Source organism: Amborella trichopoda, chromosome 1, assembly GCF_054954075.1.
Source record: "Amborella trichopoda isolate Santa Cruz 75 chromosome 1, AtrichopodaSantaCruz75HAP2 v2.0, whole genome shotgun sequence".
Lineage (NCBI taxonomy): Eukaryota > Viridiplantae > Streptophyta > Magnoliopsida > Amborellales > Amborellaceae > Amborella > Amborella trichopoda.
In genome coordinates, this window is record NC_142336.1 from 47,962,674 (window position 1) to 47,985,839 (window position 23,166).

At 34.3% G+C, this 23,166-nt stretch overlaps 1 protein-coding gene across 1 annotated transcript; it reads right to left on the reverse strand.

The window, feature by feature from the left end:
- Positions 1-710: 710 nt before the first annotated feature.
- Positions 711-6,744, reverse strand: LOC18442347 (Eukaryotic aspartyl protease family protein). The gene is made up of 3 exons (XM_006852566.4): positions 6,408-6,744; positions 3,480-3,834; positions 711-1,996 (listed from the first exon to the last, which is right to left on the reverse strand). Exons 1-3 carry the CDS (start codon positions 6,725-6,727, stop codon positions 1,202-1,204), a joined length of 1,470 nt encoding a protein of 489 aa, XP_006852628.1. The 5' UTR covers positions 6,728-6,744; the 3' UTR covers positions 711-1,201.
- Positions 6,745-23,166: the final 16,422 nt, after the last annotated feature.

The following is a 23,166-nucleotide window of genomic DNA, read 5'->3' on the forward strand; positions in this document are numbered from 1 at the left end:
TCTTTTTTCTTTTTTCTTTTTTTTTTTTTTTTTTTTTTTTTTATGATGCTTGTGAGAATGTAGGTTGTGACCTTCAACTTTGGTACTACCGCCACGAGTAGATTATGACCCTCAACTTTGGTTCTACCGCCATGAGTAGATTATGACCTTCGACTTTGGTACTACCGCCACGACACCAGCCATATTCCTCTAATTTTAGGTTTCCACTATGGGATGCTGTCGTACTTCAGTGAAAGAAAATACATCTATATGATCTTGCAAAATGAGAAACACGAATTTCCTATGAATAATAATGTAAAACTATTTCATATGCGTAGGCGTGCATTTTGGTTGTGCCTTAAACCCAAAAATAAAAATGTAAGAGGATGATATTTTTTGTTTTTCTTGAATTTTGGACGGCGTTTACATTTAAAAAATATAAACAAAGAAAATCATTTACTTTTGATACATTGACATCACAATCATCGTTGCATTTTAGATTTAAAGTTAGGTGGTTGAATGTATTATTGTTTAGGCACAGTGTCCAAAACAATAATGTTGCGACACGTTAGATTTAAATTTAGGTGGTTGAATGCGTTATTGTTTAGGCACAATGTCCCAAACAACAATATTACGACACTTTTTCATCTATTGAATTTTACATCCAATAATTAAAAATAATTGTGAACTCCTTATATAAAAAATAAATATTCTCATAATATACAATCCCCTTTAACTATCTGAAAAGTATCTATTATAACTTTATTTTACCTCATCATCCTTATCATGAATAACACTACATAAGTATTACATGAAAATAAGTGCTTTCAATGGGGGCTAAAAATAAGCCTCTCCTCCATAGAGGAGAAATTTCTGGTATTTCCAGAAACAGTCAAGGGTGTTACCTCCCTTTCCCTCGAACCCGAAAAATAAACAACAATTTAACCTCATTGATTCATTTCCCAAATTTTCTTGCAGAAGAGAAAAATAAGAAAAATTATAAAAGGGACAGCCACTATCTAACACAGGTCTTCATCAGCAAGTCAAGCACCTAACCTAGGCCCAAACCAAAGCCGAATCCAACGGAACAAAAGTCAACCAAGGCTCGAACCTGAACTAACCTGGGGTTGAACCAAGCTCACCTAGGACTGGACCCAAAGCAAGCCTATGCCTGAACACAAGCAATGATAACCATACAATCCAACCTAGGCTTGAAGCTCACCTAAGCGCAACCCTTGGGCACGAACCCAATCCTCGAGTTCTTGCCATCAAAGACCACACTAAACCCCTGTTGCTGAATATTCCCGATGATCGACAACCCACTTCTTGTACCTGCAAATGCGAAGCAGAAAACCCCCTGATTGTTCACAGGGATCAAATAATTGGATGCTGGCAATGACAAGTCTGCACCACCATCAAAATGGAACACCATTGTCGGCACCTTCACCACATCCCTCCCCCCCAGATTATAGCACGTATCAAAAAGGGAGAATGAGTCGGCCAGTGGCAGCCCTGTCGCCCCAGCCCTAAATGCGTCCCGCACAACATCATACGCCGAGGACACAAGTCGGGTAACAGATGTACCCGAGTCAACAATGACCCCACCATTTCCTGTTGGGTCCAGTCTAAACAAAGATGAAGATATAGGGAGGCGGGCTCCACCAACGCTGATGCCAACGAGGCCAAGATAGTAAAATGTGTCAAGTTTTGGGTTCTTGATCATGGTGGTGAAGACAGTTGTGGACGGGTTGGGAAGGTTGCCAAAGGAGAGTGAGCCAGGGGAGGGCGAGGATCGGTCAGTGAGACAGTAAGAGAAGCCATGGATGGAGCGTTGGGAAAATTGGGAGGGCAAGGAGAGGGAGCCACGTCCAAGACCGAGGAGGCCAGCAGCCCCGATAAAGAGGCCCTCATTGTCATGCCCACATCCGAGGGCAACGTGTGGGAGGGCGGTGCGCCCGAAGGAGAGGGTCTCAGTCGAGAAGTCGCCCACCGTGAAAGAGCCATCACCATATGAGACCTGATGCAGGAAGTTCAGGGAAATGGTGTTAGCTCGTGTAACAGTCACTAACGGGTGTGCTGTAACAGCTGTTCGACGTTTCTTTAAAGTGACGGTAGGCCTTAGTAAAGAGTGCTAGGCCATCATAACAACCATGGGGCAACAGTGCTATCTTCACAATTGTAAACAGTTATTCAAAACTTTTTTGATAAAAGTAAAAGTGTAAAATAACATGACAATCACACTTTGCCTTTTAGACTTTGAAGTACAAAAACATGACAATCACCCATTGCCGTTAGATATTAAAATCTGCAGTTGAAGGTGTGCCATTGATCAAAAAAAAAAAAAATCTAATTTCCCATTGACGTCTCATTTGACAACCAGGAGTGATTGAACTTCAAAGGAAATGACCTATATAATCCCTTGGAAAATGTGGCTTTTCTAGAAGGACACGGTTTACATGAGTCCATGTAAAAAAGAGTCTGTCTCTTAAAAATCTATTTTTGAGATGGATTTTTGGATTTATTTTTTAAGGACATGTAATCTCTAACATGGAGATCATGAATATGAAAAATTAATAAATTTTAAAAATTAAAAATAATAGTTCTATCAAAAAAACATTTGCACCGTAAGTTTCAATTGTTTTTAGATGAACAAGCTATTTGCATCCATCTTTAAGATGGATGCTTTATACTTTGGTCTGCATATTATAGAAATAAGGTCAAGCCCCTTTGAAACAATTGTTCTTTCTAGAAACTACTAGGAAGTCTAATCAAGTGTTAAACAAACATATTGGTGCATTCATGTTTGGAATCTCATGCAAGAACCATGATAAAACGGCAATCCCTGTAAATCCAAATTTAAGATGTGACAGGATGAAAAAGCCGGTCACAAAAGGGTTTAGGGTTTGAAAAATCTCTTTCTTGAGGTTGATCCCTCCGCTCAAGAGGTTATATCCACAAAAGCCCATATCTAAAAGCAACCATCACCAACCTATCAAAACCCTCAACCTAATCAAGGCCATAAACATTCTAAGAATTTATTAAGCCCTAAAAAATGGTTTGTTGTAATGAATTTCAAATTCAATACCAAACCACAAAAGTTCTCATAATAGATTTTCACAAATTATAACACCGCCAACATATAAATTATCACAGTCCTAGGTTTTCAATCTTGACTCGGGCCTCGGACACGGCCCTGGCCCAAGATGACAACGGCTCGCCCAAGTAGTGTACATTCCTAAAAAAGTTATGAATTTCTAAAAAACCAAGAAAATTGTTCAAAAACAGAAAAACAAAAGGTAAAAGTCAAACTAAACCATCAAGAGCACTGAAAATGTAAAAAATAATGAAAAAAAATAAAGTAGAAAGATAGAATTTGAAAAAGAAAAATAAAATTTCTTTTTATTGTGCAATAAGGTGCTAAGTCTGAGTTACTCGGCCAAATTCCTAACATCAACCCATTCCATAATTGAATCTTATGAGAGGGGGCCACAAAGCCTGACCTGGTAAAGGCATTGGTGTCGGCGATCGCAAGCACGAATTTCGAGGCGGCGGCAGAGGGGAGCAGCACAAGGGAGGGTGGAGTAGCTGCTAGAGGAGGATGGGTTGAAGATGGGACCAACCTGGCGGTAGCAATGTCGGCAAGGGGTGCATTGGAGCCAGGCGAGGTCACTTCCTGTGTCAAGGACCATATACATGGGCTGTGGGGGGGTGCCCACCTTCACACGCGCAAAGTACTCACCACTGCCCTGTGGGAGGCCCGACACCACTGGGGCAGTGAAGGCCTGTCCACGGCCTCTCGTCTGCACAGACCCATTTGCATGAGCCGCAGGGTTGGCGGCACCATGGTGATGGCCCCTGCACATAGAGAGACTAGGGATCAGGAGCTCATGGCCAGGAGGAGGAAAGCATGATTTCCTATAAGTCTGAAATTGTATGCTAAATGCATTTTACTCTTTGGAATGAAGGAGCTCATAGCTATCTAACTTTCAGTTGTTGACGAAGGATTCAGTTGTTGACTACGGATGGCTTGGATGAACGCCTCTGCTCAAGCATTTTTTAACAGACAGCCAAAGAACACCCTCTCTGGTTCCCAAGTATCCCTAAGTTGGATCTTAAAAAATATATATAAAAACTATAAAATTTAAAAAAATAATAAAAAGTCTATCTGTAATGCATATATGTTCCTTCATTTTGGCAAAATTATAAAGTATTTTGGCCAGGAGCACTTATTTTTGGGAAAATATATAACGAGACCATTTACTTTTGATACAAAGTGATCACATTAATCTTGACTATTAGATGTGAAATTGGGTGGCTGCAATTATTCTATTGACCAAACTCAAATTTCAAAAGAAATTTTGTCAAACTTGTGACACATCCGAGCTATCAAATTTCACATCAAATAGTTGCAAAGAATTGTAACCACCTTGTAACAAAGGTAAATGGTGTTATTGTATACAATCCCCTTATTTTAACATTTTCCGTTCTTTTTGGATTATTTCAAAAGTACCCCTGGTCTCAATTATAAAGTATTTTGGCCATGAGCATTTATTTTTACATTTTTCTGTTTTTTGTATTCTTTTGAAATTACCTCTAGTCACTGATTTTTGTCAAAATCTATTGTTCAATTGCTTTTTTTACTTTAAACATATATTTCCTATTTTTATTTTATTTTCTTTACATTTTTTAATCTTTTTTAGCTTGAACAGAGCCTGAGTCGTTCAATCGACTACATGCCGCATGCTGTTTGCAAGCGCCACGCATGGTCTCTCCTCTTCACAAAGCGGAGAGACAAGCATGGGTAAAGTATTCTCCTATTAAAAAGGGTACAATGTTGGTCGACTCAGTTAGTTAAACGAGTCATCTTTTCAAAATTAAAAATACATTTTGGATTAAAAATATTAGGAGATGAAAACGTCAGCCGCCACAGGAACCTTAAAAAAAGAACAAACTTTAAAAATAAAAATAAAAATAATGTAACATAGTTTTAACACGGTTAATTGTAAATTTTTAGGGGGCTACCATACTGTAACGTCATCTCCCAAATGGATGTTACACGTGTTAGACGGGACGCTATTGTAGAAATGCGTCCCCTCACGAACAAACTACCTTTCCATTGGAAAATATATGTTAAAAGGGTGTGGTTTGTATAACACCGAGGCCCTAAATAATCAAACTAAGGCACACCTTCAAATAGTATTGAAAAATATCGTTTCAGTATTGAAAATCTTTGTGATAGCCTGAAAATTTATTTTAATCCCTAATTATAAAATTTAAAGATTCCAAACTAGTGTAAATCAAGATCTATATACACTAGAGAATTTAAAAAATTAACAGTCTAGATAATACATTGCATAACGCACTATTTCCACACCTTAAAGTCTTTTTTTTTTTTTTTTTTTTTTTTGAAGTCTATGCATATCAAAGTCGAAATAATTGGATTTGAGTGCTTTCTCGGCGTCAAAACAATGTTTTTTAATGAATTTTTGAGGTGCGCCTTAAGATGATTGTTTCGGGCCTCAACCTCATGTAAACTTTTTCCATCTTAAAAAGGTCAGAAATGGTACGGAAAGTGAAAAGGGTAATTTCGTTATTTCCCTACTTTGAATGCCTCAAAGGTAAATTAGTATTGACGAAGGGGCATGAAGAGGGGATAAAATTAGTTGTTGGGGTTTACATTGGTCAAATTAGCGTAATTAGAATTTGAATAGAATTTAGACCTTCCAAGCACTCATCATTAGTCTGAAAGGAGGTCCAAAAAGGCAGTATCATCTTTGAGGATGCAGCTATTAAGCACTCAGGGGTATTTTCGTCTTTTCCAATAAAATATCGCCCTGCTTTTTCTTGCTTTTTCTCACTAAGGAGTCACAAAAGTACGATAAAATAGTCCCTCTTTTTCATTTTTGAGCCTGTAAAATGGTTTTCGTACCGGGCCTGGGCCGGACGGCCGGGTCCGCCCTTGACCTAGCTCGACTCTATTACCCAGAGCCCAGCTTGGCCCCATTAAATTGATGAAAAAAATACGGGCCGTCGGCTCTCAGCCACATTTTGCAGGTCAAGCCTTAAGTTTTTTTTTTTGGGCTCGAGACCCGACCCATTGCGAAACCATAGATGCGTGAAAGTGTACATGCAATTCAATTCCACAATTTTCTTGTAATTATGGAATTGGGTAAAATCCAAATTTATCATCAAATTCCCACACAAAAATGCGAAATAAATAACATTTAAATAAAGGAAAATAAAGATCATCAACAAACTATGCGACATTAACCATGTAGGGCAACTCCGAATGTAAAAATACACCACCCAACATTGCATCATTCCTATGTGATCATTTTTCCACACAAAATAAACATATTAACACTAAAACATTTGAAGAGAAATGTGACTAAAAAGTGTGTCTGAGAGAGGGTAGTAGCATTTTTTACCTATGGCTACTCCCAAGTGCGGCTGCAAGATTCACCCAGTTGGTCAAGGACTTAACCCTAGCATCATCTCTCTCTAACCTGAGTTTGAAGAGCTCCTCTGCGGTCAAGTTTAGTGAGAGAGAGTCCCGGTGGTGTAGAGTGAGAAACAGAGAGGTTTGATCCGACAGGTCACCCTCTGTCTCCTCCTGTTTCAGGTCTTCATCAAGGAGGGGTGGTTTTGAGAGAGGCCTCAAGAGCAGGGTTTGGGACTCAAGCGGTTTTGGGAAACCGCTTTTGCAGAAAGAGAAGAAGAGGAGGAAGAGAAAGAAAGGGTGCCCCATTTTTTGGTGGGTGGTATGGAAGGGTGGTATGAAGAGAGGGGAGTAATTTATAGGGGTGGGGCTTCGAAAAAGGGGTTTTTTTTTAACCCTGGTGTTTGGGTTCGTAATTAATGAAAAGTAGTTTTGTCTGGAAATCTTGGTAAAAGTATTGAATGTTTCTTGCCTTTTTTAATACATGTTTATTTATGTTGTTATTTATTAGACCTTTTTGTGGTATTTTCAAAGACAAGTGTTTTCCGATGGCTTAATCCAACTATCTTTTTTGCAAATGGACAGAATGCCCCTTCTTTTCCAAAATAGAGGAAATTGCCCTATCTTTACTTAAATGACTATCATGCCCAATGATGATAAAAACCTACGGTCCGGATTGAGCAATCTACTGATCTGCATTGGGAATCAATCTAAACCAACCTGGTTTCTTATCTGAACTGGGATTTGATCTAGTTTTAATAGACTCACTCTATTTCGTTAAGGAAACATAACTGAGCAGTAGGACTGTTCCCTCACAAAATTTTTTAATTTTTCCCGTCTTTATTTTTTACTTGTTCTTTGTGTATCTAATTCCCATGCTAAAGAATCAACGAGTTTGTTGATTCAAATCGGCAAATCGTCAATCCTGATCATTTTTTAAAATGGCCGGTTCACCCAATCGATCCCCATCCCCATTAGAATTGTCTATGTTAATAATACCCTTTATTTTAATGTTGTTTGAAGTTTTTAGTTCAAAACTTTGGTAAAAGTGTTAAGCCTTTTTAAGGCATCAGTCCTTACTCATTAGACATTCTATTTGTTTTTAATGTCACTTAGCCAACAGAATAGGGTTTCATTAATGATGTTTGAACTCAAGCTTTTGGATAATTAACTTATTAATAGTCCTTCCGAACAGCCCCAATACATGTGTGGAACATTCCTGCAGTGGGAATATAGAAAAATGTTAGGGGTATCTTGAAATGAAGAGGGGGCTTGTTATTTTATGGGTACTTGTATTGGACTGATTGTAATTTTCTTCACCCATTTGGCAAAAAAAGGTAAAGGCATGTAAGACACATGCAAGTGAACAGCTGGAGTCCTAAAGGAAATTGGATTTTAAAAATTAAGATAAGGGCACTATGAAAAACTTGAGAAAATCATCACAACACTATTCTTAAAAAATGAAGATTTGCACCTTTCAAGCTACTTTTGGAGATGTATAAATTTAGTGTAATGGTCATTTCGGGGAATGGGGAACTTCTTATGGTAAGGGGCCCTCGAAAGTATTGAGTCTCCATTTGGATCATAAATTTACAATGAAATAAATGATGGGAAAAGTTTATATATAGCCTAGGCCATAAACAATCAAATTAGAGCCTACCTCAAAACTTTTTCTATAAGAAGTTGTTTTGATGCTCAAATATCATCAAATTGATCATCTCGACATCGAGATGGATGGACACAAAAAAAAAATGGATTTCAAGTTTTAGAAATAGAGTATCTTGTAACATATTTTTTAACCGTCAATTTTCAAGATTTTCAAGTTGTTATAGATCTGCTCGATCTATAATATTTTTGAAGCTTTAGATTTTATAGCTAAAGATGAAAATATAATTTAAGGCGATCACAAAACTTTCCAATATTGAAACCATATTTCTCGACACTATTTGAATTTGAGCTCTAATTTGATTGTTTGGAGCCTCGGCTCTATACAAACCGCACCCATAAATGATAGGCATGAACTCCCTTGGGAGCATATTGTGCAGGTACACCGCCACGTAAGATATGGAGGATTTTGTTATTTGACAGCTTGACCACGTCGTAGTGAGTGAATTATAATAACTAAATTAGGGCTGGTAACTCCCCAACCGGTCTGGCCCTAAAAAAGTAGGGCCTGGGCCACAGTTTATGGCCTGAGGGCTAAGCTTTCTTTTCTTGTTTTTATTTTTTATTTTTATTTTCATTTATTTTTGACCCCGTCAGGCATGTTGCCACTTTTACAAAATACGTATTTTCAATAAATATATTGATTTTAATTTTAACGAGGGAACTGCCAAAAAATTTGGACAATCTCCATTTAGTATTTCATTATTCAATATTAGAATACCATTTTTTGTTGAGGTCCTGTTAATTTTTGGCTCTTTTTGGGGCCCTCTCTGGCTAGGCTGAGGAGTTTACATCTCAAAATTCGAGGTCCTAAACATACCCCTAAAGACGGTTTTACTAGATTTAATGCAAGTGCTCCCACGCAAAGCATACAATTTTTGGATAATAATGATCTCACGCAACGGTTGTATCAGAGTATAAAGCAATAATCTTCAAAAACCATGTTATAACCATTTGTTTGATCTAAATTTTAAAATATACACTCTTTTCATTCTAATGAACAATCATAAAAAAAGAACTTTTGAAAACACAACCTAGAAAATATTTTTTTAGCCTAAGTAACATGGGCCGTTCATTTTGATAAGATGCTTAGAGCTAAGGCTTTAGAATGATTTGTTTCTTTTTTCAATTTTTTTAGATGGCTTTACCAAATGAACAATGTTAAAGACGAAAAAAATGATTTTGAGTTTGTAAATGCTAAGATCTTGAAATTCACCAAATGAATGGTCTAGATTCGTTGTTTGAGGGTGACTCATTTTGACCATATCTAGGGTTCAAATCAATTTTTTTTTTTTTTTGGATTCATTATTGAGATGAAGAGAGAGTGTGTGCAAAATTTTGGATCTTACAAATACCGCAAACATGGTTTTTAAGAAGTGTGGTTGCATTATACTATAATACAACCGTTGCATGAAATCACTGCCCTAATCAATATAGACCATTGTTGGAAGGGGATCCATCATCATTATCATATCTTTATCCCAACTATTTAGGGTATGTGAATTATGTTATGTCATTCAGCTCTATTAAGAGCCATATACTCAGTAAGGTCATAAGTCCTCATATCTTCTCTTACTACTTCTATCCATTTTCTTTTGGGGTCTTCCCTTTGCCTTTTAAAGCTTTTCACTTGAACTAGATCGCACCTCCTAACCAGGGTATATTTATTCTTAGACCATATGGATTTTTTTTTCATCATAGTATTTAATTTTTTTTATTTTAATATATATGATTTTTAGAATTGTTATTTGAATTTTTTTAAGTATCTAGATATTATATTTATTAAATTTGGATCTATAAAAATAGAGATATTGATTTAAATATTCAAATAATGATTCTATATTATTTAAAAATAAAAAAATAAAAAATTGCATAGGAGGCCTAATAGGTCTTTTGGGCTGACCATGGTAAATTAGGAAGGGCCCATTATATGCCCCAATGGGTGGCACGCCCCACCTAAGGAACTTACTATTTGAAAGAGCACAAGCTCTTGTCATATACATATTCAATCTCACATGAGTGGCAAGCCAAAGAAAACACTAAGAAACCCTGAATTTGTTCAAGTAAAAGAGAGTTGTACCTTACCCAAATCTCTACACCTTACTTTTTCCATCTCTCTCATCTATCTAAGGGGGGCACGCCTCAATTTGTTCGTCTCATGGCTCTTCTCTCTTGTCTCCCATCATCTCTCATCTCACATTGGGGCTAAGTCTATAGGGTGTGATAGGAAAAAAAGCATATCTCTTAAACTAGGTTAAAGGGGTTCACCTGGTTATTGAATTTGTGATCTAAGGGGTTCATGTTCCAATGATGTGGCTTGTCCAAACTTTCTTTTCGGGTTGAGATTAAAGGTTGACCATTAGATCCCGCATCATCGGGAGGTGGTGACTCGGTATGGGGTGTAAGAAGCCCGATTGAGATAATCTTCGGCACGCTCTTTTGTTTATTCCGTATTTATTTATTGTGTATTTTATTCCTAAATATAGGTTGTGTCTTTTCTTTGCTATTGAAAGAAAAGTTTTGAATGGCTTCAAGTTCTTGAGATCCTAATTGTATTCTTTTCTTTATTGAATTTGTTTCGTTGTAAAATTACTACTTGTGAGTGATCTAAGCCGTGAGGAAAAAGAAAAAGAATTGAAAAAGAAAAAAGAATATATACTCCGTCTAGATAACACGAATCCTTCTTTCACATATAGCCAACGCACAAGATGCCCCTTAAGTCTATATTCCCTTATCTTATCGTTTATTGGAGCCCTTCTAAGTTCCCTCAGATGTATTCATTCCGAACATGAGTTGTTTAGTTAAATATAGTTAATTAAAAATAGTTAAAAGTGCAGAAAGATATGCATCCATCGCTTGGTTACAGATCCCCCTTGATCATTTGAAAATGGAAAAATCATGGCATTTATTCAAAAACAAATTACTAAATTCTGCAAAATTTCACGAGGCCAATCATGGTCATGAAAGCCGGATTGAACTGGTCAGAAATGTGGTCTGACTGGTCAGTCCATCGACTAATGCTTTGACAGATTTGATCCATGATAAAAAATGTGTTTGGTAAAAAATTAGTTAAAATCAATGATCGATTGGTTTTGGCCGATCAAACTAACTAATTTTAACCAATACCACTAGCTAAATGAAAATGACAAAAAAAAATTAAGACTTTATATTTAAAAGCTATTATGTATTATTCGTTTTATTTTTCTGAATCCGGGTCCAACTAATTTGACCAAGGATTTGACACTTTGATGAGACCTAACCAAGGATTTGACACTTTGATGAGACCTAATAACACTAGAGTTGCAACGAACCTCGATATTTGTAAGAATTTTTTCAAATTTGCTTGCAACGGTTCAATATAATAGACGCTATGAGTTCTCATCATCGGACGGTAGCGATGAAATACTTTTTTTTATTAGTTTTAGATCCTTGTAGGAATGTCATCCCATCTCCACTGTCGAGAAGAAGATGGGCACATACTCCACATAGGTTCTACAGTACACAGTCCATATCTATCTTTAAAATAAAAGTTCATTTTATTGAGTGCAAGACACTCGAACAATCCTACCGTGTTTACAAAAAAAAAAAGGCACTCGGACAGTGTTATTAAATGGTACAAAGAAAGAAGGTTCTGGTTTGTATAAGGTTGAGGTTCTAAACAATCAAAATAAGGCGTACTGCTAAATAGTGTCGTGATATTATTTTTTAGCAGCAAAAATCTTTGTGGTAGCTTAAAACTTTATTTTCACTTCTAATTATAAAATTTAATGTTTCAAAAATATCGTAGATCGAACAATTCTATAAACATTTGAAAATATTGAACGGCCTAGATAATGCACCAAAAGACTCATTGTTTCCTACACTTGAAATCCATTCTTTTCTGCATTTATACTTCGTGAAGTCGAGATGATCTATTTGAGACTTTTTTAACATCAAAATTCCCTATTCTAATAAATTTTTAGTTGTGCTTTAATTTTAGGGCCTCAACCTTATATAAACTTCATTCAAGAAAGAATGCGGAGCTAAAGTGCATCATAGAGGAGATTTGGGGCTTGTTCTAGGACTATAAGTCAGCTTCAAACATGAAACACGAAATCAAAAATCAAATTCAATTCAATTGTTGATGATCCGGCAAAAGATGGGGTGACTAGACACTGTGGTCTGTCGTCTCATTTGAACTAGCCGGTTACCGGTCCCTCCAATTCTCGATCTGGATCGACCAATTTCAATAGCCGTTTTTCTAAACATTGTTGCATAGCATCACAATTACAAAGATAGCACAAAAAAAATAAACGCAGAGTTGGTAAAAGAAAGCTCAATAGTGTTAAAGTTCAATATAAATAAATAAAATGGCAGGAATATGTATTTTTTATTTTCAAAGATGGGTATATTTTGGTAATTTAATGTAAAGAAGGGATTTTTCACACACCACCTGTCACAGCTTGAGCCCCCAGCCGCATGAAATTTGTGCATTCTCTCATCCAAAAAGCATACACATTTTTCTCTTCCAACAAATATACATTTTACAGGAGAGGAGTTGGGTGGGGTGGTTTCAAATTTATTGTGCTTGATAATAAAATGTTAGAAATATGAATATTTTATATTAAAATTGAGGACACGAGAAAAGCCCTTATTCTCTAACGGACTGTAACTTTTCACCATTTGTCGCCACATGATCTTGGCTTGACCACAACTCAACTTCACAACTGTTTACACACGCAAACACATTCTTTTCACTTTAATTTCTTTGGGTCCATAGTCTCACTTTATTCTCTTTTATTTTAGGTGGTAGTTTGTATAGGGTTGTGCCCTCAAACAATCAAAGTAAGGCACACCTTTAAATAGTGTTGGATTATGTTTTTTTGGAAATCTTTGTGATGGTTAGAAACTTTACTTTCATATCAATAATAAAATTTAAAGCTTCAAAAATAGTATAGATTGAGTAGATCTATGAATACTTGAAAAGTGACGGTCTAGAAATACAATACAAGATAGCCTATTTCTAAGACTTCAAGACTTGAAATACTTTTTTGTTTTTTTTTTTTTTTTTTTTCTGATGTCCGTAGATCTTGAGGATTTTGAGGCATCGAAATAACCTTTTCTAGTGGAATTTTGGGGTGCGTTTTAATTATTGTTGAGGGCCTCGCCCTTATATAAACTTTTTTCTTTTATTTGAAATTTTTTTAATGATTTCCATGTCACAAGTGGGTATTTTGTTTTTTTGGAAGCGAATAAATTCAGCCATAATTTTTGTGCCTTGTCTTGAGCCTGAGACAAGAGTTTGGCCTGAATGCCCTCTCTTAATAAAAATAGGAAAATCTTTATATAAATGCATAATTAAGGTGTACTTTTAAATCCTTCCAAAAAAAGGTTGTTTTGGTATTTAAAAGATATCTAATTGATCATCTCAACATCGAGATACATAGGTATGAAAAAAAATAGAGATTTCAAGTCCTAAAAATAGTACATCATTCGACACATGATCTGAATTGTCCATTTTTAAGATTTTCATGTGTTTTATAGATCTGTTTGATTTAAACCATATTTATACTTTTAAATTTTATAATTAAGATAAAAATATATTCTCGCACTATTCTAAAAAATTTCGACAACACCTTACTTTGATTGTTTAAGGCGACAACCTTATGCAAACCACACCCACAAAAATAAGAACATAGCCTAGTTAACAAGAATAAATGATATATGAATTCTTTTGAATTTGCAGTGTGAAATCACCATGCCCAAGCAACCTTAGAAAACTTAGTTTTATTGGGAGAATAATGGTAAGTGCATCCGGATACACATGTATTAGAGTGAGTCCACCTCCAAAGATCTATCTCAACCATTATGAATATGAAAAAAATAAATAAATAAATAAAAATTATTTTATCATTTTCTTTGGACCATTCATTTATAGGTGAGGTTTGTATAGAGCCTAGGCTCTAGACAATCAAATTAGAGCCTACCTTCAAATAGTGTTGAGAAATGTGGTTTCACTACTGGAAATCTTTGTGATAGCCTTAAAATATATTTTCATATTTATTTATAAAGTTTAAAGCTTCAAAAATAGTATAGATCAACAAATCTACGAAAACTTAAAAATATTGAAAATTGACGGTCCATAAATGCATTACAAAATGTACTATTTCCAAAGCTTGAAATCCAATTTATTCTCATGTCTATGCATCTTGATGTCGAGATAATCAATTTGAAGATATTTAAGCATCAAAAAAACATCCTCGGCTCCGTATAAACTTTTCCCTTCATTTAATTCTTAAAAGATATATTTATTGTTTATGGATGACCAAACTCATAGATCTGAGTGAAATAGATTTATAGTGATTTAGACTGTAATAGGTCCTTACGTCCCTCGAAAACCATGACACACGTATGTGTTTTCTCACTCAACAAATACCTTTTTCAATAAAGAATCAAAGAAGGAAAAAATCAATCATTGTGAGATGTTTTCAATAAAATAAGGAAGAGTTTATGTAGAGCCGAGGCTCTAAACAATCAAATTAGAGCCTATCTTAAAATTTTCACTAGAAGAGATTGTTTTGATACCCAAATATCTTCAAATTGATCATCTCGACATCAAGATGCATGGACATAAGAAAAAAATGGATTTCAAGTTTTGGAAATAGTATATTTAATAATGCATTTTTGGACCGTCAATTTTCAAAAAATTTAAGTTTTCATAGATCTGTCGATCTAATCTATTTTTTAAGCTTTAAATTTTATAAATAAAGATAAAAATATTTTTTAAGACAAAGATTTCCAGTGTTGAAACTACATTCTTCTACACTATTTGAAGGTAGGCTCTAATTTGATTGTTTAGAGCCTAGGCTCTTTACAAACCACACCCTTTAAAATTGGACGGTTTCTATTAAAATAAAAAAATTCCCAATTGCACTCTTTAAGCAAAAGAATATCTCAACATTGAATTTTTAGAGAGGTGAGATCAAATTTTTTAAAAAATCAAATGTAAAAAAAATTTTCTTTTGAAAATAATCACTTAAAATTTCATATTGAAAAAAAAAAAAAGAAGTCCTAAATAGATTATCTGACCAAAAAAGTAAAAGAAAAGTATGCTCGCGAAGGAACATAATATACGTGCAAAATTTCTTTTGAAAATAATCACTCAAAATTTCGTATTGAAAAAAAAAAAAGAAGTCCTAAATAGATTATCTGACCAAAAAAGTAAAAGCAAAGTATGCTCGCGAAGGAACATAATATACGTGCTCCTCCTCTTACTATTGTTGTGGTCAAGTTGCAAGCTTTTTTTCCACTTGGTCTACATCAAATGGTTCTAAATTTGTAATCGGCGAAATTTCGTGATTCCTCCAACCGCTAGTTTCGGCCTTAATTTTGAGTATTTCCATTCCATGATTTACTTGGGACGATTTTTTTTATCTCAAAATTTGATAACCACTCTAGAATTACTAGATAATTATTCTCAAAAATAAAAAATAGAATGAAATTTGACTTTTCTAACACGTGGATCTGAACCCTCTAAATATTTGAGTATTTTTATTCAATTTTGAGACCTTTTTTTTTTTTTTTTTCAAATGATTAGAGGGTGCAATTAGGATTTTCTTTTAAAATTATTTGAGGTTAATCTATGTATTAAAGAAGTTAAATTCCCAAAATTTGGAGTCCTCAAACTAATCTTAGCTAGGTTTAACCAAAGGGAGTAAATCGGCAGCATACTTCCGAGGGAGAAAAATATCGTTTCAGCTCATGAATACTTGGAGTGCTCTCCTTGGTAGTGTTATTCCAAAAATTTGGCCGTATTTGTACTAAAAAAAATTCAGCTAAGTTTTAAAAGACTAGACACTTTTATTTTTACCATACTTTGGTCCAATTCTCAATTTGGAAATATTAATCTTGTTTTTAAGTTAGAAATTAGCTGAATTTACAAAAAAATTCCATCTTCGAACTTTTTTTTGGGTGCTTTTGGCAAGATTTTTGGTGATTGCCCAAAAATCTTGTGCTTTTGGGGCAAAAAAAATAAAAAAACAATAGTTTGGTTCCAGTCCTGCAATTTTGGTATGGAATTCAAAAATCATAAATATGCAAATTTGAATGTTAACTTAAGGATAAATATCCCAAGCATTTTCATGTTCTAGGGAAGGTTGACATTTATATAAGGTCTGCTCACCTCTAAATTTTATCAAAAGATAGAATTCTGGTGTACGAAATCTTACGATAGCTTAAAAATTCAAGTTCAACCATTATAACAATATTTAAAATTTTAAAAATAGTACAGATAGAGCAAATCGATATACACTTGAAGATCTTGAAAATAGACGATCTAGATACCTTTCTACAGTATGCACTATTTGTAGAACTTGAAATTCTCTTTTTCTTTATATCTATACATCTCAAGGTCAAGATGATTAATTAGAAAGTTTTCCTAGTATACTCTTTTCTACTAGATTTTTTATTTACTTCTATGCAGTGTTTAAAAACTCTGTCGAGTAACTCGGCCTCGGCCCATAAGCAAGGCGATTTTTAGGCGAGTTAGTTGTACACAATTTTTTTTTAATTTTATATATAATATTACCTCAAATTCATATCAAATAAGTTCTAATGGTTTATTGGTTAGCTTTAATGAGTAAACTTTACCCATGTCTACCAAAATCAGGGGTTTGAATCCTACCTTTCATTTCATTGGTGTTCAACGTTTATTAAAAAAAAACCTTTATATATAATATTACTGCATATTCATATCAAATATGTTAAAATGGTTTATTACATATAATATTACTGCATATTCATATCAAATATGTTAAAATGGTTTATTAGTTAGCTTTAATGGGTAAACTTTGCCCCCGTCTATCGAAATCAAGGGTTTGAATCCCACCACACTAACCAGCATGTTATTTCTTACTTTGTTGATAAAAGATGCACTTATACTCTATATAACCACTTTTCTTCATTTTTTTTATTTAAATGAGCTGGGCTCGGGAGAGTTACTCAAACTCGCCGCGGCCAGGTCCCGAGTACCTTGGCCGCGGCGATTTTTTTTAACATTGTTCTATATATTATATGGTTGTAACGTTATATAAACTTTTTCATTTAAGCATATTTGTTTGGCTAAAGAAAATTTGCCAATTTGGTAAAACTTCCGTGTATGACACACAAGGACTGTTTTTGTCACTATTAACTATTTACAACATAATATATTATATAATATAATAATATACATATTATATATGATACATAAATATCTTATATTATATTATATTATAATAAATATTATATGATATATTATATATAATACAAATATATATTAATAAAATATATATTTAAAATACATTATATTATATATTATATTATGTTATATGTTATTTATATTTATATTGTTAATATATATTTGTTATCAAACACACTACCAAGAACCTATTTAAACCTCCCAGAACAAAACAATCCCCTTCCAGATAAAATATAAAAGTTTTTCTTTCTGAAAGATATCTTTCAGCCAAACAAACACACTCAGGAAAGAGCAATATAATATTCCCATGAAAACATACTGCATAGTTACTACTTTGAGTAACAGAGATAATTGAGACATTTTCTTGACTTGAAATTTTGTGATCCACATTAAAATCACCAAAATAATATTACCACAAAGGGGAAAAATAAAGAAAAAGAAGATGAAACCTTTTGAGTTCCTAAACATTAAAATTATGTTCAATCTCATTATCTTTTTCAAACATTTTTTCTCTTTTTGAGAAAATATGATTTAGAGGATCAAAAAACCTCACAAAATCACTAAGGGGGTTGAAAGATCTAGATTAACATTTGAAGGCTCATTTTTGTTTCACTCAAATAACTCAAAAAATATCTCCCAAATGCCCAAGTTGCCCGATATAGGGAACTCTAAACAATCCCTAACTCTAAACAAACAAAGATATTTCAATAATCAGACCCTCCCTAAACAAGCACAAGTACACTAATTATTTAGTGAAAGAGTGAGCAAATTATCAAAATGCCCCTGCTTATTAAGGGTTATCAACTCTTTTTTGAAGGAGGTAATTGAGTGAAATAAAAATTTAAATAAATCCTATATTATAAATTTGAATTTTGACCCCTTTAAATGATTTTGTAAAAAATTTGGGCCCCTTAAACGATCATTTTCCCCACCTCTTTAGGTTGGTTTCTAGGGTGAAGAAGCTGGATCTCCAAAATTTAGAGTCATAAAAATAATTTCTTACCAGGGGAATGAACAGGGGATCCTAGAGAGCATAAAATGCTCTAAGAAATATTGAGTTTTTATTGATAAAATATTTCTTTAATATCAAGAAATTTATATTCCCCCTTGATTTGTTTTCTTCCCCATTTTCACATTAAATTGTGTCCTATTAAACGTATCAAATAATTTTCCTTTAAAGCATCTGAAAAGTCTTATAGAATCTTTGCAGCAACTTGTGGAGAACTCCAAAGAATTTGCCGGTCGCGTCTTCAAAACATAGGCATTATGCCATCCTGGTCATCACAAGTTCAAAACGATTATGGCTTGAAGTAAATTTTCATGAATTTTCGCAATAGGACAAAATACACATAAGGCAAAAAAATAGAATACTTCACACCGGCGATTGAAAAATCGGTGACCCGATCAGGAGTCGGGCGATCCAGATCGGGAATCGCCATGACAATCTCAAATCCAATAAAAAATTGGGATTCGGTCGATTCAGAATTGTAAATTTGTCGATTTTTTTGCGAAACTGCCGATTCCGATGATTCTTCACCGAGTCTGACCGATTCTTCATCAAGTCGAGCAAAAAAAAAAGGAAAAAGGATGAATAGTTTTTTCTTGAATTATATTTTAAAAAAAATTGGTATAAAATTATCGATTCCGCATATTCTTACGATCCGATCCATCGATTCCCCCGATCTCACAAGGGTATGCGTGTGATTGATTCGAGTTACCAATCCATTTTTTTAACACACTGCTTACAACCTTTTTATATTCAAACCTGTTGTCACCAACGTCCCCAAGCAGTATTAAAAATAAACGAGATTATTTACTATAAGATCATTTATTTTTTAAATAAAGAGGTCACAATTAAAAATGAGTATTTTGGCCATAAAAACTTATTTTTGTAATTTTCTCTATTTTTAAAATTCCTCTAATCTCAAATTGATTTTTTAAAAATACATTTTTTACTACTTTTTTACCTCAATCAGATGTACTTTATTTAACTGTACTTTAAAACTATTTTTTTATTTTTTTTATTTTTTATACATTTTTTTATTTTTAACACTTTTTTGCTACTACACTACTCGGCCCAACTCAAGCTGAGCGACTCGGACTCAGGCTCTATCCAAGTCACTCTTTCCAACACTGGTCATGATGCATGTGGTGGTGTCCAAAGCTCTCCTCTCTCCCCATCTTTCTTCTATGTAGTGGTATACAATAAGTTAAGCTTCTAGTCTCCTTCTAGTGAGAGTGAGGTGAATGCCATTGCTACTAGCATGGTCCACCATAGTGCTAGAGAGAGAGAAGGGGATCCACCGACACTTTTTATGTACCTTACCTCCAATCTAACTTTTAGGAGTTAGCTTTTTTTTTTTTTTTGAAAGGTACCAATGGGGTGGTGTTAGTGGTGAAAACCATAATGCAGTGACTGGGTTGTGGGGTGCTACCACGACGACGTCAACCCCGTTCTCGCTTAAAAACAACATTTGTATACATCAAAAATTCAAAAGTTATTGTGGAATAGAATATTTACTACCTTTTGTAGGAATTGAGCCTAGGATGTAGCGTTGTGAATTGTTAAGCGCCAACCAATCAGGACCTTAAATCTTTGATATGTAACTTCTTGACCCAGTAGATTAAAGTCAAAGTCAATATAAAATGGAAAAAATTTAAATAAAGTTGCAACTTTTTTTGTAGAAATAAAAATGGCATTAATTTACACTTTTCATTTTATTTGGACGATGTAGATTAGATATTACCTTAAAAGATGTATCATGTATTGACATTTTAATAAAAAATGTATCAAATGTCCATCATCCAAATAAAATAGATGGAGTAGAGTATCAAAATATTTTTTTACAAATAAAGCTGCAACCTTATACCAACCACACCCATAAAAGATATTCCTGCTAGTACCCTCTATGTACTTGGAAAGAATAATATCTTAAGATTGAATAGAGACCATCCAATTTTTAAATGGTGAGATCTAAATGTTAAAAAACTCAAATTCTATTTTTTCCTTTTTTTTTTAGAGAATAATCATCTAGTAATTCTTAAGTGATTTCCAAACTTTCAAATTGAAAAAAATCCTCCCAATTAGGTTTCTTGATTGAGGGAATAAAAGTAAATTATGCTCTAGGGCAGCACAGTATACATGCTCACGAAAAATTGCATATCATCTTTATAGATGTGCAAGTCGGCCGGGCCTAAGCAACCCAGACCGGCCCATTATAACTGTAGGTCTTGTTTGCAAGCCTGGTTATCGATGGGCTCTATAAGGGTCACCGACCTGGGCCGTTTACAACGCTTTGAACTAAAAAACTTTATAGAATTAGGGACCGTGAGACCAGCCTAAGTCAGCCCGTTAAGACAATGGACCTCGAATTAAGGCATGGCTTAGGCAAACAGATCCTTGCGACTGTGAGCGGACCCCATCCAGGACGGGCCATGGCCTTTGAGGCCCATTGGGCTGGACTGGCCTGGTTGCACACCTACATCTTTACTTATTTTCATATCAACTTCAGAAAAATAACTAAAATTTGGTTTGGTGCTCAAAAAGTGCTTCAAATAAAAAAGTCTTCAAAGTTGGCTCTAGACCAGGATATCTAAGAAAACGTTGATGAGCTCAATCAAAGATGATTAAGGAAAAATGATAATCCGAAGAGATGAAAGTCCTAGTTTACTGTAGCATTTTATTAGTAGAAAGTGCTACAACAAACAACTGGCTCTAGGAAGTTTTGGGTTAACAAAAAATGAGAACTGCAGCTTCTATTACGCCATGAAATTTATGTACTTGATGTTTAGGACATTCACTTATTCATTTTATTTATTACTTTTCATCCATTTTATTTATTATTTCTCATGTTCATTCTTTCTCTCTAACTCCTTTCACGTCTTTTCTCTTTCTCTCGAACTGTGCCCTTTTCACTCTCTGACTCCTTTCTTTCTCGAAATGTGCCCTCTCTATCTAATTCCTCCCTCTAATCATGTTATTTCTCTCAATCTCTCTAACCACGCCAACTCTCTATCTAGCCGTGCCTTTCCTCCCTCTTTCTAAATCCTCTCTCTCCAACTATGCATTCTCTCTCTCTTTTTTTCGCTTTAATTCCTCTCCTAATAATAACAATTCTCTCTCTAACCGTGTTATTTCTCACTGAAGTCCCTCTATCAAATCATGCCCTTTTCGTATATAACTTTATTCTCTCTTCAAATGTGTTTTTTCTCTTTTTAGATCTTTTCTCTCTCCAAATCATCTATTGCTCTGATTGTGCCTTCTGTCTAATTCTTTCTCTTCAAATATGCTATTTTTCTTTAACTCCATTTTCTCTCGAAGTACTTTCTCTCTGTCTCTCAAGCCTAATCCTTATCAAGTTTTGATAGATCATTGTGAAGCTCAATTTCTCTATTTGAGAACTTCCATAGGTATCATAAAAATATTTCAAAACTTCCGGATATCAATAATTTCATCTTTTAAAAAACTAGAACTTCATAGTTCTGAGCAATACCTAGCTTCCGGTTGCCAAAAATGAATTTTAGGCAAATAATTCTTCTTTTTGTTTGTGTAGTTCAGTGGAGATGGATTTTCTACCCGTGATAGAAATGAAACTCAAGATGTGCTTTTTAGTGAAGAATTTAGTGCCGAGAACATCTCTAACTATTAGTTTTCATTGTCTGATCATGTATAAGACCACCCTATACATGTTCCATGTGTATCGAGATTAATGACATTAAGAGTTTTCAAAAGGGGAGCTTGTAGTATTGGGAAATGTTTCTATGCTTCCCCTGCAGCATAGAAGATCTATGCTTCTCCTACCATCCAGCCATCCAATTTTGATCAAGAGAGCTCTTCACCCTTTGATCTTAGATCCGACGTCTCAAAGTATTTTATTTTTATTTTTATTTTGTACAAATTATATGAATATGAAAATTTGGTACATGCCATCTTCACATTGGGGCGCATGTTTAAAAAATATTAAAAATAATTTTTTGATAAAATATAATGACTAAAAAAACCATTGAAAATTTCAAGGGTATTTAGGTCATTTTATTTTATTGGAAATATTGTTTTTATATTTTTCGCCGATGTGAGTTTAATAGAGGATTGGACGTCCAAAATTTGGTGTCAAATAGTTTATAGAAAAAATATTAAAAATAAAATAGTGTAGAGATGTGACATTGTGATTGGGGCAATCTTAGCCCTCCATTTAGAATGGATGGTTGGATAAGGGGAAGTATATAAGTTTTAAACTGTAGCGAAGCGTAGAAAGCTTGCCCTCTAGTATTATACGATATCTTCTTCGTTTGGATTGATACATGGTGTGCTCCCACGAGAGTAGATCCAATCCTTACTCTAAGGGGCAAAACATCAGCCTACGAAGACTTCTTTCATCAAGAATTTTGTGTGGCACTTTTTATTCAACAAATCAATAATTTTAAATGGAAATTTGATTTTGAGTTCCAACTTCCATGAAATGAACCGACATCATTAAATCGGCAATTATTTGGAACATATTTACAACTTATTTGGGTCCTTAAATTAATTTTCAGGATATTTTTTCTCGTCTCCAACGATTTCAAATGATTGGCTCCCAACTCGAGAGAAAAACCTTCCCCTCATGGCATCAACTCCTGTTTTATTTTATTTTTTAAGAAAACAAATTTTCCAAATACTGCACGAAAGCTGTTGCGCTAACGCTCATCCGTGTTCTTGCTTGCATTTATTGATTTTTTTTTTTATCATATAGTTTTTTCATACTCACACTCACAGCATCGCACATTTATTCAATGTGGGCTTTACAAGAAATTAAAGAGAGAAAATTTATTCAACGTGGGCTTTACAAGAAATTAAAATAGATAGAAAATTTATTCTATGAAAGTG